Source organism: Thrips palmi, unplaced genomic scaffold, assembly GCF_012932325.1.
Source record: "Thrips palmi isolate BJ-2018 unplaced genomic scaffold, TpBJ-2018v1 HiC_scaffold_7, whole genome shotgun sequence".
Taxonomy (NCBI): Eukaryota; Metazoa; Arthropoda; class Insecta; order Thysanoptera; family Thripidae; genus Thrips; species Thrips palmi.
Window position 1 is genome coordinate 9,939,844 of NW_023144634.1, and position 14,270 is coordinate 9,954,113.

The 14,270-nt window shown below is 51.5% G+C and overlaps 2 protein-coding genes across 3 annotated transcripts in view; one reads left to right on the top strand and one right to left on the bottom strand.

The window, feature by feature from the left end:
* Positions 1-14,270, bottom strand: part of LOC117652614 — an 88,542-nt gene that overhangs the window by 61,576 nt on the left and 12,696 nt on the right. The window lies entirely within an intron of this gene.
* LOC117652613 lies at positions 10,820-12,948 on the top strand. The gene is made up of 6 exons (XM_034397658.1): positions 10,820-11,338; positions 11,445-11,663; positions 11,747-11,883; positions 11,968-12,181; positions 12,257-12,463; positions 12,546-12,948. The coding sequence occupies exons 2-6, from the start codon at positions 11,457-11,459 to the stop codon at positions 12,873-12,875; spliced, it is 1,095 nt and encodes a 364-aa protein (XP_034253549.1). The 5' UTR covers positions 10,820-11,338; positions 11,445-11,456; the 3' UTR covers positions 12,876-12,948.

The window sequence follows — 14,270 nt, forward strand, 5'->3', positions numbered from 1 at the left end:
ACCCATTGTGATGAGGATGCACTGCTGGTCTGGCGAAATGGTGACGTACAGTGCCTCACGAGGCGGTGTAGTGCACCGGGCAGGCAGGGCCCCGCCCCGCCGCGCCCCGCGCTTTGCCAATCACCGGCCCGAGCCAGCCCCATCTCCCGGTGGATTCGGCACCCCGCGACCCGGGAAGGATTCCAGGATCCCTGGGTGTAAAAAGAGGAAAGCCCCCGCCGCCTCCAGTGTAGCTACGCCAGCTACGCCAGCGATAAACCTCGCCGGCTCGGGTTCGCCTTCATGCTTGCCATCATGAGGGTGGGGACCTGATCGAATTTCAGTCACCTTGCGGCCTCGGCGGCCTCGGCCCGGTGCGCCTCGCCGGCCCCAACAATGGACACACCTGCCGCGCGGGGGAAACCCGGAAAACCGCAGCTTTCTCTGCGCAGCGCCGCCATTTTCCGAGCGCCTTTCCAGGCCGAAACTTATTCCAGTGTGCGACAAACCGCCTCCATCACTGCAAATTTCCCGACGGCGGTTCCACTCTCCTCGCGCGCGCTTGGTCGCGCTTCCACTGTGGCGGGGTCGCGTCCGGGGCGGCGCCACGCTGATGCTCTTCTTGGCCAGGCCAGCCTCCGCCACGACTCGGTGAAGGGCGGCCGACGCGGAGGCAGCCCCGCTGTATGATGATGTGTCTCCCCTTTATGCCCGCTTGCTCGCAGCTTGCCGTGACATATTCACTCCGAGAACACACACACACACACACACACACACACATGCGTGCTGGTGGCGTGCCGGCCTGCTCCTTACACGCATGAACGGGCGTTACCGGCGAAGGGTGCGCTCCAAAAACGCGTGCAGGCTGGTGTCGAACACAGCGCCTTCGTCTATCTCTCTCGCACTCACGGGGCGAGCCAGCAGGGTGCGAGAGAGACGGAGGCGTCGCACTGCCGGCCGAGCGAGACGGCCTTCGTGGACGCGGCGAGGCGGCGGTGCATTATGGCCGCCAGGGCCAAGTGGTTTCAAGGTGCGCCCCTGCCCGTCTGGGGACCCGATCGGAAAACTCGCCCCGGAAAACGGACAGCCGTACCCGAAGACGCATATCCACGAACAGACACCCCGCCCGCGCCAGCTAGCAAGCACCAGCTAACCGCCTCGCACGGTCCAATTCGATAAGCGTCCGAGCGAGATGTCACTCCTCCAGTCCGCGCCTAAGTGAAAGGCGCCCTGTTTCTCCTGCAGGGAAGACTAGACCGATTTCCCCGGAGAGCGCTTCCCGCTTCCCCGAAAAAAAGAAGAAAAAGAACAAAAAAAGAGGCGCCACCTTCGCTTGTTCCGCTTCCGCGCGCGCGAAGTCCCCCGAGCAACAGTTGTAGCGCCGCCAGTGACAGATCGGCAGCCTTTTGCATGTCCGAACAGTGGCCGAGTTCACACACACGCACACACACAGACACACACGCACACAAACAAACACAAACACACTCGAACAATGATGAAAGCAGCCCGAAAGCGAGGCGGGCGCTGCGGGTATTCGAACCCGAGGAACACCCCCTTGTATCGACTTTTTTTAATGGATCGAATCACCCACTCGTTGCCGGCCAAACCGCAGGCCAGCCTGCGGCTCCCCCTCGTGCCCTTCGTCGTCTTCGCGTAGTCCTCGCTCCTCGCATTACGGACAGAGATTACCGACATGCAGAACAGAGTCAATGATGTCAGCGACCGAATTGAAATTCCCGACTGTAATTGCGGGAAACCCAATTCGAACGGCGGAGAGAAAAATACCGCAGCGATTGCAAACAACAACAACAACAACAACAACAGCAGAAACCCCGTCGGGGGAAGGGTGGCCGCGTTCTAGGTGCGCCAGGAGGAAATTACACATTGTGTGAGACGCGCCGAAACCCGGCGGCGGCCACTGCAGGCAGACTGATTCCGGGGGAGTGACGCTCCGTCTCTGTCGCACTCACGGGGCGTGCCGCAGGGCCCGCACGGGTGCGAGAGAGACAGAGCGACGTCCGGCCGGCCTCGGCCACCGCGCCGCCGGCGGGGCGTGCGCGTGAAACTGAGTGAAACTGGCGCAAGCCTTTTTCATGACAGTTACTCTCGCGTGGAGGCCGGGCCCGCCGGGCCGGGCCGGACTGGGCGGGCATTACAATGCAAGCGACAAGAATCAGAAGCGGAAATGAAGCCCCCCTCCTCCTCTCCCCGCGGAGCTTTGCCGCTGCGTACTTCACCTGCCGGTCGCGATCCGCGCGGCGATGCTTCAGCAGATCAAGGGGCGTGAGAGGGTGGACGTCGCTCGTACGCACCAAGTCGCCAAAACGCGTCGAAAACGTACAAGCCGCCACGCCACGCCGAAAACCCGAGTGTAATAATGGTACTCGGGAAACAATCTTCTCTCGGGTGGTCCGAAAGGGTGTTGGCCGTCCGCCGGCCCCGCCGAGTGAAAAGTGAGTTGTCGTCGGTTTGGCATGGCAGCGCGGCGGCGCGGCCTCCATGTAGTTCGCACCCTGTTTGTCCGCGGCGCGCGCCCAACCGTGCGAAGCGCGGCAACGCCCTATCTCCAGACACGCACATAATTCAGGCAGCGTTTGCAGCGGTATTGACGACTTTATGCGACTGCCCCGCCGTGCCCGCGCAGTGTGGGAAAACAAACATGGACCGCCCCCGGGGCCCTGGGGCGGCGCGGGGCGGCGTCCCTAGAGTTTGTGCAGTCGCTTTTTTCGAACCGCCTCCGCCGCGAGCGGCGCGGTCCATCATCATCGGACCGGTGTGCGGAGCGGAAAAAGTGGCCCCTTTGATGATTCCCTCAAAGTTCGAGTCGGCCGGCCGGCCAGGGGATTCCACCCGAGTTCACTCGAAAGAAACACAAGTCAATCCGACCAGTCTGAGCGCACGACAAGTGCTTCTCGGCGGGATAAGAAACTTTGGGTGCTGGATTAAAAACCATGCGGCACACTGTGAGAGATCCACCGCCGGAGTACGCCTTTCGCACGTACACAGTGTGCCACACACGCTCCTGATTCATGCCCCATATTTTGTCGTGCGTCATGACGCTGTCTGCCCCGCTGTTGAGTTCATTTCCGAGCCCGCCCAGCCCCAACGGGGCCTCCGTGGGGCCGGCCGGCCGGCCGCCTGGCTGGCCGCCCGGCTCGGAGGAAGGCTGTGTGATTTCACTCATAACTCAGATTGCGCGCCGCGCTACGTGTGCTTGGCTTGCTTCGCTGTGCGACCTGCGGACTGATTCCGAGAGCCGCTTTCGTCGCTCTGCCTCTCTCGCACACGCACGGGACGCCCTTTGGGAGCGACAGAGGCAGAGCGACGAGGGAGACTCTCAGTGTGCTGGCCACGCAGCGACGCCCACGACGGACCCTGCGCGTGGCGAAGATAGCCGGCAGGCAGACGGACGGGCCGACGGACGGCCTAGGGGCCGCGGTGCGGCGGTGGTGGTAGTGGCACACGGAGCCATCGCAGATAGCCTACATTGCGGGCGCGATAGGTAATCGGAAGTCCAGGAGGTCTCCAGTTGCCGCTCGGCCGGCTAATCGTTGGTCGGGCCCTGCAGCCCTGAAGCAGCTCCTGGAGCACGCCGGCATCTGCAGGTGTAGCCCCGCCACCCATCTGCCCTGGCCGGCTCCAGCCGAACTGGAGTGAGGCCGCACGGTGTGTGGCCACGGCGGCCACTGGCCACGCAAGGGGCGGGGCGGTACCGGTCCTCGTATTTGTTGAGCAGCCTAATCGCCCCAGGGCAGCGCCAGGGCACCGCCAGGGCCGTCTCATTACAATGCACCTGTTGACGTGAGCCAGAAAACAGCGAAATGGCTGGGGTGGGTGGCGGGCTCGTCAACGTCCGTCTAGGGCTGAGGGCCCCGCCCCGACCCGCCACGCCCTGCCACGCCCCTCGCCGAAGCTAATTCAAACATTAATAATTCCGAAGGGAAAAAAGGAGTCGACGATGGAAGTCATTTACTCGTACCTAATGAGTGAGTGATTAATGTGTTCGCAGTCTAACCCGATCAGGCGCTGATGAATTTCGCAGGGATCGCGTTCCCTCCAGCTTCCAGTGGCGGTGCCTCCAGCGGCGGTGCCGCCCCCCTCCGCGTACCTCCCAGGGACAGATTTCTGTGTCGACTTCCTGCAGGCTGCTGTGGCGGCGCCCTGTGTGTTGGCCCTAGTGCCCGGGAGCTCCCTTATCTCAAAGGGCCCTTGTCAGATTATGTCCCTACGACTTCCGTCCCCGCAGCCCTTTGTCTTACCTCAGGTGTGTGTGATTCAGACTGAGCAGGTGCGGTCGCTGACCGGCCCTCTTTTCTCGACCGCACAGATGTAAGGGCACTGATTTCATGTCCTTGTAACAGTCGAAAAAAGCGCGTTGGAAAACATTTGAAATTTTCTAGAATTCTGTTTGTTCTCCTCGTTTTCCCGGAGTGTGGATCAAGAGAGTCCCCTGTGGACAGAGGTGGACAGCACACTGCTGGTGATTCGCGCCCCTTTCACTGTGGGTGCCCTGTCCAAATGTGTCCCTTTCAATTTGCTGCCTCCCACCCACAGGGGCCACGCCGGCCAGGCCCTCGACGGGACCCCAACCCCCACACTGTTGATTGATTGCCCGCATTGAGAGAAAGAGGGAAGGTGAAAGAGAGAGAGGGAGAGGGACTCACCTCCCGTCACGGTGGCTCTGCGCAGCTCAGCGAGTACGTCGAGAAATTGATGAGGTTTTTATGCTCTCTTATGTTTGTAAAAAAGGCAGACTCATTTCCATTCACTGAGAGCCTCGCTGCTCTTCTGACTAATTGTCGCTGTTAACAAACCGCCGGCTTCTATCCATCATAGAAGCGCGCGCGAGAGAGATAGAGGACGAATCTAGAGGGCACAAAAGGGAGACAGAACTCACCTGCCATCCCTCAAGCTGCTCCAGAAGCAGGAGAGAGGGAGAAAAATCCATCTCCGCTTATTTCCTCAACTTACACACCTTAAACGAGTGTGACCGCCTCTCTCACTCACACACTCGCACACACACAGGAAAAGCGCGCACACTCCTTAATTTACATCTTAAACAGGGAAACATACCTAACCTGAGACGACTGAAATTATTAATTTCGGGACGCGCGCGCGACAGCGGTACCGCGCTGGCGGCGTCGGGCCCAACAGAGAACATGCCCTCGTGCTGAACTCACACACACAGACATCGCCACGACGTCGGTCATCCATCGTAAGACTCGTGCCAGCATCCAAACGAGGAGGCCTGGGGTTTTTGCTTTTCGGCGTCTATAATTGCTATTTCAAACGAAATTTTTTGAAGGGTTTTACTTGAAAACGACCGATGATTATATTCTCCAATTTCTGTGTTCCATACGACACGCACACACACACATACACACAAACCACCGCGGGCGATGCAGCTAGCCGCGCCATGTGTCCACGCCTATGCACGCGCCGTGTGGACTTAGTCCGCCCCGCGGACCACCATGCGAGCCCACACCGCGGACACGCACACACCTACACACACATCACCACCTCGTCAGGCAACACACACACACGCACACACATACACGTACTCATGTGCGTAGGGCTCCAAAGCGCGCGCTCACGCACGAGAGCAACTTCACGTCACAGCAGCACTGTAATCATACACCGAAATTCTAGATCCTAGATCCATTAATGCAATAATAGTGCGTAGCCAGGTGAGTTTGCTCGAGTGTGTGTGCCTGCCACTCTGTTTTATTTGTGTAAACACGGTGGCTTACACAGCGATCCGGGTGCACCACGAGCAGGGCGTTGTCACCTCCATGTCGAGATTAATTACTGTGCGAGCAGGTAGCGGAAATGTGACTCCCCGTTACACTCCGTTAATTAAATCTATTTCTCTGCGTTATCATTTCCAAATTTCGTGGCTTTCTGCGATGACGGGGACTCCGTGTGGGGCCTGCAGGGGCCGCACCACAGTCGGGTCCCTCCGGCCGAATCCAAGAGCCAAGCCGACACGCGGAGCTAATACGGAAGCGCAGATAGAATTAAATCGAAAAAGAAGCGCCGCCGATCCAACAACAACAGCAAGGTGCCGGGCAACAACAAGAGCGAGGAATTCATCCCGCCGGGCGATTAAAGCTACACCGGATTCCTCTCCTGGAGTCCGAGCGGGAGTCCGAGGGAGTCACTGGGGCATACCTACCGCCCGTCCTCGCCCGGCGCGGCTGGCTCGCCTGGTTAGTGAGATTGAGAGCGTGTGAGGTAAGCGGAGGAGGGTCGAACCGTAGGGCAGGGCAGGGCCTCAGCCAGGGCAGGGCCCAGCGCTAACCAGCCCTTCGTCAGCCTGACGGACCAATTCCACACCAAACAATTATTTACTCTCGAGACAAATCACGCCTCATTGGACGGAAAGAGCAAGGGCAGGGTGGGCGTGCTGGAATTTCGTTCCGTGGCGCTGCTGTGAGTGCTGTGGCGAATTTCTCCGGCCGCTTTTCCAGTGAGTCATCCTCTCGCCCCCCTCTCTGCTCAAATTAATCAAGGCCGTATCGAAAGATGACACCTCGGTAACTAGCTCACCAACTCCAGAGCCGCCGGGGCTGCGGTCGCGGGTTCGACCCCCGATGGCGGCAGAAAACTTTTCTGATGGCTCGGGATATTTAGAGGTCGGCAGCGAGGCGAGGGCGACTGGCCGTTTCATTAATAACGTTTGACACGTCGCGCCGCGTCGCACAACGTCTCTCTCGCACCCACGGCGCGACGCCCCGCCAGATTCTCAATCTTGTCCTGTCATGTCGTATACGTCCTCTATGTAAATATCGGGAGACCAACGGCAATGGAGACGGATGACCGGTCCAAATAGACTTTCCCCGAATTGAAAAAGAAATTCACGACCGCATAAGGCGTTACGCCACTCCGAGAATTGCCGCCACAAGTTTCACTTTTTCGGATGAAAATGGGCGCGTGGGCTGGCGGGACGGCGGGACTGTCTGCATGTGTAAAACACTGCCACTCCGCCAAACTAACGCTCCAGCGGTCTTCATCATCATCCTTCAGGCCTGCGGTCCCTCCTGCAGGCGGCGCGGTCATCAACAAATATCATCGCGCTCCGCGGCGTCGGCGGCGGGCTGGTGGCGCCCCGCCGCGTCCGTCCTGGATGGAGGTGTCTCGCGGAACACAGGAACGGACTAGGGCCTTGCCGTCGATTGCCAACGCTTTTAACAATTTGAAGAGAGTCTGCAGATGGATTTTAGGTGGCTCTATGGACGACAGAGTTGAGGAGGTGCATTTCCCTGCCGGCCTGCCACCGCCATGCACCGTCCCGCCGGTAGCGCTGAGAGCCGTCGCGAATGGCTGAGCCCGGTCGGCCCGCCCCAACATCCAACAGGTTCTGCCTCTTCCGTGAGCGCCGCTACCCTGCAAACAGAGGTGTTTTATTCACTGTGTTATGACACAGCTGGTAACGTGTTAATGGTGTTTCATTGACACGTTTCGAGCATACACACACAAATCGGTGTTATTTTTACACCGGATGTGACGAGACACGCTATAAACGTGTCAATTTTTGGCACGGATGGGAAGACACAGCGCTGCCGTGTTCTGCTATGACTTAGAGGATTTGGTGGACTCTGCCATAATTGAGAAACTTCTCAAAGTAGCATAAAAACAAAATTGTTGGATCAGAATTTATTTAAAACAAACCAAATAATCATTGGCGGAAGTTTAAAACAAATAGAAATAAAATTATTAATTTATTTAATAATACAAACAAAATTATTTACATTTAAAAATATAAAATCATTCACTTATAAATTCAGCCCTAAAAAAGTTGACAAGACAATGTATTTACATCTATTTAAGTGAAAGACGGAAAGAGGAGATGGGAGTAACAAGTTGTCAACCTTAAAATGTCTTCATTTAAGTGCTATGAGGGGAAACTTATAGGCGTTTAGATTGCCAAAGTACCCCAATGTTACAAGCGTTGAGTACAATAGAAGAATAATTTCGTTGTAAACATAGATTGTTTTACAACGCCAAAAATTGAAGATCATCTTCCTCACATGACACTAAAATAATTGAGCCAGACATGAAAGTAGTTCCATGAACTGTTACCTCTGGCGACACCATGACCTCACAAGTCTCTCTATTTACAAAGGGTAACATTCTGAACACAGTGTCTCTGAATTCAAGGTCAAGAAGTTTGATTGTATGACCCTCCTTGATATCGTGACCCGAGTAAAGAAAAGAAGATGAGTACACACCTGGGCCAGAGCTCAGCTCCGAGCACCTCAGACTTCATAACGATAAGCAAAAGTCCAAGGCAAGTTCTTAACATTCCTAGTACTCGCATCAATCCCTAAACCATGCATGGCATGCTTCAACCTCATACAATATTGCTGTCTTGGTGGGCCAAATAATAAAATTTGATTTATTATGTGAATTAGAAAATGAAATTTATGTACCATTTGTTCAGGATACAATGCTTTAAAATTTGACATAAACGACTCAATAGCAAAGGCCAAGAGATGAAGTTGTGCCCGAGGGATTACAAATGCGTAACACATAGTAGAATTTGAAGAAGCTTTGTGTGGCACAACAGGCGCTCCTTGGCTTCAATGAAGATTGTTATCATCACATTTAAGATCTCCAAGAACAAATGGAAGAACATATGCTAAACATAACATCTGGGCTGCAGACTGTCGCAGCGAATTGTCTAAGTGATCACTGTGGATGTCACTCGGCTTGTCACGATGCAGGTGTCCATAATCAAAATGTTGCAGTTTACGATTCAAGATGTCTAGTGAAATGAAATGATTACCACACAAAAATTTTAGAAACACTCTCATTCTACTTCCAGAACTCCCTCCGCTATTACATGCATAATGTCTTGGGGAAAACATTTAGTACATCAAACGCAGCCAAGCCCATAAACACACTACCTTCATTAATGCCATAATGTCTAGACCAAAAAAGTTTGGTCGCCTTTGTCACAGTTCTGTCTTCCACTGCTGCAACATGGTCTGTGTGTGACACCACATCCCTTAGATGAAAGTACTCCTCCCTGAAATACATCCTCCAACGGTCTTGGTCTGTGTGACATCTACGGCACATTCGAATAGTTTTAGTCACAGATTTCTTAAAGCCTCCAAGCAGTGCAGCAGCAGGGTGTCAGCAGCAGCAAATATTACAGAGCCTTTGTAATTCTTTTCAACATTATTAACAGTGATGGTGATGCCCTCTTTTCCAAGACTTTAATATCTTCTATAAATTCAGCCAAATTTTCTTGATCCCATACTTTACAATGTGACAGTACTTTGCTACCATCAGTAAATTATGAGCTTGTAGCGTGGATCTATATTCAGGATAAATATTAGCCAACACCCAATAAAACATTCAAGTTTGTGAGATTTTGAACCCAAAGGGTTATCAAACTTCCATTTCATCATAATAAAAAATAATTGCAAGGGAATTGACATGTTGACTGAATATAGCACTATTTTTATAATAAAGACCATCAAGATTGTTTTAAGGGCATCCCTTGACAGTTTGGGATTGTCTACACAAGATCGCACTTGGGGATTTTGAAGCAATCTTTTTAAACACTGGAGGAACGGAATGGAATATGCACAGTGAATCGTTCGAACTAATTTAGTGGTAGGTTTCCTTTTCCAACGCCAGCCTTTACCCACCTTGACCATTTTTGGCATAATCATACCCAAAGACGAGACCAAAAAACTATCTAGCATAGTTTTTGTCGATACATGTGAAAACACAGATGAGGCTGGAAAACTCCTCAAGTAATCTTGTACTCTGTTGACATGAATCAAGTTTGTGTTGGGGTTAGCTGCCTCCTGGATCTGGCTCTGAAAACAAAATATAATATTTATTTAATGCAGAGATAGAACATAATTTAACTTCACACAAGAAAGAACTAGCTTACCAGAATGAATGAGGCATATCTTGATAAGATGTTCCGAACCTGATAAAACCTTCAGCATTGCAACATTTGATGTTCGGTACTTGTCCCTTATCATAAGGAGAAATTTAACCGCATGCCACTGGACCTGGTCCAACCCAATGAGTTCTTGCACGTATTCTGAAACACAATTTAAATTTGTTGTTTAGTCCAAATAAGGAAAATATGTGATAAAGAGTAGGCATCATTTAATTAACAGATTCTTTACCTGGAGCGTCATCCGGCCTGTTGTCAATTTGAATTTGGTCACCCAGATCACCATTGTCTCCAAGATTGATGTCAGCATTTTGGATTGGATCCTCGTGTGCTGCTCCTCGGTGCTTTCTTTTCATATGTTTCTTGAAACTGTCCCAATTGCTGTATGTTGCACGACATCCTTCGCTTGCACAGGTCACATTAAAATGTGGATCATACCGATGTGTTCGAACATAATGATTCATTAACTGGGCTTGACTTAAACTTTTGAAGTGACCATGTTGCATTTTATGCGATTTCTGAACATAACTGAAGGCCTTCTGCACTATTCTTGAATTTCAAAAAGGTTGTTGATGTTTACTCAAGAAAACCTAACCCTACACTCGCCGCATGCTCAAATCCGTACTACCACGGAGGAAAACAGAAAAAAAATGGGTGCATTCTAATACTTGTTCTGTTTCAAAAGAATCCAATCAAATTTGGCGATTCTAAAACAATAAAATTAAAACAAAGATCCCCCTTTCCTAACAAAATTGTCAGTCTTACTTAAAATTAATTTTGACCATTGTGAGAACGCCGTTGGCACTACCGGTTGACGCATTTTTGTTCTTCTTGGTCCGGGATAAAATAGGCTGTAATTTTTGAACATGTGTGATTTTGAAGTTTTTAACTTACTGACGTTATTCTCTGTCCGGATTTGTGATCTGTGCTGGCGGCCATGTCGCTGAAGATGAAAGAAGTTTATCTTAAACTTGGTAGTGAGCGCAACAAGTGCGTCAAGTTTCAAAGTGGTGCCGGTACTAGTGATGTCGACAGTCTGCGTCTGGCCTTAGGCAAGGCTAAAGAAACGGACGCTGATCTCTGCAGACGAATGGATGGATGCACCGTCGTTTTCCAGAAATTGAAAATCAAGAAGTCTACGCAGGAGAAGGTGCTGGTTGATATTGACGATTTGGAAGATATCGAGGATGAAAGTGATCTCGTGCCAATCTTCTGCCCGATTCTAAACTCTCCCAACATGGATGGGCCTCTTGTCATTGGTACCGGAGAAACAACTCTACAAGTGCAGCCTGATGGCTCTTGTGTGATTGAAAATGGACCGTGTGGCACCCCGTCGTCACCTCAAGATCATTCATCGGCCGACTGCTTAGTTTAGACAGCTCTTGTTCACCTTCAGTGAATAGCATTGTTCGTCCTAAAAGGGCCCGGAAAGATCAGGTTAGTACTCTTGGGTCTTTGACTGTGCTTCTAAAGTCTTTTTATACCTGGACTCAATTATCATTATATTAGATTATGAAACTAACTTTTGTTGTCTTGTCTGCAGAACTGTGCTTTGATGACTTTGCCTGCTTTGCCTTCAAACCTGAAGGCGATGATTGGCAAAGCAAACAGTTGCATGGAGAAATTTATCGCCCACTACGGTCATTACCTAAGAACTGTAACGGAAGACTTGATATCGAAGGCTGATTACAAAATTTTCTCCCTGACAATAATTAAAGCCCATCCTGAGCTGTCGGATCCAACGAATGTAGAAAACCCTAATGTAAGTTCATGGTTTATTTTTCATGATGTATTTTAGGCATCATGCGCATTCACTGTCAGACTAACCTTACTCTTCTTTTCTAGCATCTGGTGAAAGACATGTTAAGCATGTTCGTACGCAATGCTCGCCGCAAGGACAAGTTTGTTCCTTTAAGTCTGACTGATGACCATGAAGAGCCAGCAAGGAAAAAGCAACGCAAGTTCATCATGCCGTCTGAAAGGTGAATAGATGAGTGATGCGGCCAGCATATCTTAGCCTCCTCTTTATATCAACTTTTCCATTTCTTTTCTTTTTCCATTTACAGTGTGACATCACGGACGGAGGCAGAAGCTTCAGAAATGAACAAGCTTCAGGAAGCTCTCAAGGGAATCGGTCCTAATGTTGGTGCCACTACTCATCACACAAGGCTCATCAGAGAAACGTTTGTTCCAAGACGGGAATGGATTTCTCATCTGCCACCAGACTCTAGTCCAACTTTAATTATTCATGAATACCCACACTTACAGAAGGTGGACCTTGTAAGTTAATCATTAAACTTTATTAAAAGTGTTTATAAATGAACTCTTAAGAAATTTATTTTATTTTATTTTCAGATCTGCTATGAGTTTAGTCTCATGAGGAAGAAGGACGTTTTATCTCTTCAGTCTGACTTGGGTGATGCTGTTCAGAGCATTGCCAACTTCATCTCGCTACCATCTCGCACGGAGAGGGAGAGGGCAGACTTTCTTTGTAAACTGTACAATGACGTCAAGCCAAAGAATGTCTCGAAGAAGCTGCCCCCCTGCTTCTCAATTCAACAGGTAATTTTTAAATTAAGTTATTTTATTAGTTTATGCTCTTTATTTTGAAAGCTGTCTCTAACTCTTAATTTTATATTTTCAGTGTCAAGGTGATCCTGATGTACACCTCAAGTCAGAAGCCGGTGAGGGAGCAAGACTGGTGTTTTTTTTTGACACTGAAGACAAACTGGGAGCTGCGTTTATTGTTGGTGACACACTTGCTATGCCTGTTAACAACCCCACTGTCTGTGGCTCTCTCCTGGCACTTCTTGCGTGTTATCATGCTTGGGACCTAACTTATCCCCCAGCATTCAAGTGTGTCCTTCTGATCTTTGACGTTCATGGTCTCGGTACTATTACGAATGATCTTAATGGGGCCTTCAAAAAATTCAATATTGATTATTCTCGATTCAAACTTTCTCAGACTTTCTAAACTTTCTATGTAATGAAGAATTAATTTAAATTGTAATTGATATCTTCGTATTTGACGACATGAGTTTAACTATCTCTCTCTTCATAAGTACTCTATAAGAATTTTATAATTATTGGATTTTTTCATTTTATGTTTTATAATTATGATCTCTTGATCTCTTAATCTATTTATCTCTTGATCTTGACAAGAATTTTGTGATGTATAAAATGTGGTCTGAATGCATGCTGTGCGAGTAAAAAGCTTCAATACTATTTTGTACCGTTTCAGTTTCGAATTCCCCCCAATCCTCTATCCATAACACGGCAGAGCTGTGTCCTTGCACACTAGAATCGTGTTATGTGAACACCTTATAGACGTTTTGTCAAACACGCTTCTTTCGTGTCAAAAGTGGGACGAGCTTGACACCGCAAAGTGTGTTATTTAACACACCTCTGTTTGCAGTGTAAGCAGCGGATTTCCTCAGAACCTCTGAACAAACATTTCACCTGCTGCTCCTCCCCACACCCACACGCACCGCTCCTCGTGGCGTGCGGGGCGGGACGAGACGCGAACACATCCAAACGGTTTCTATATATTTCCACCCAAACGGAGTCGAGCCGGTGCACAAGCCTATAATTATGATGTGCAACCTCGCTGAGTCCGGCGGGCACGCCGGGCGCGCCGTGGCTCGCCGGCCAGGCCGCATACCCGGTACCTGCCGGCCGGCCTGGCGGGGCACTGCGGGGCACCCAGCAGGTCGGCGGCGGCGGGTGGCACGCTAGGGTGTCCAGACGGCCAAGGGTTCCCGACGAACCTGTTCATCGTTCAATCGCCTCCTCCGTCTCATGACAGTGTGACGATTCACCCGACGCAGAAATCCCTCTCGAAGGCACTGCGGTCGCTGCGAGCGACGACTTTGAGGAGTACACACCCGAGTCCCGATTCCACGAACGCGGCAGCTCCTGAGTTTGAGTCGGTACTACTTGTGCACCCGGGGGACGCGGTGGGACGCGGTAGTGATAAGGTGTGCGAGAAACTGGTACGTGCCGCCGCGGTGTTCCCACGGGCGTCGCGACGCCGTCACAGCGCGCCGCCGCCGCCTGGCCACCCTAGGTTTGCCTTGCCTCGCTAGCCGCGGGCAGCTTGTTTGTTTTCCTGATCATCTCTGAGATCAGCCGCAGCCAGCACCATCAGCCGGCCCATCTCTCACGTACAGGCCGAGCCCAGCCGAGCCGAGCCTTGGGCGGGGGAAGGGAAGAGGTACCTGCGCCGACGGCCGCGAGAGCGCGCTGCCTGTGCCTTCGGGTGCCTCCGGGTACCTCCGTCTCCTCCGCCACGCGGCGTGAGCAGCGCGCGCAGCGCGTCGCTGGAGCATGGCGCGCGGGCCGAAGCATCCGCCTCAGGAGCCTCCAGTCA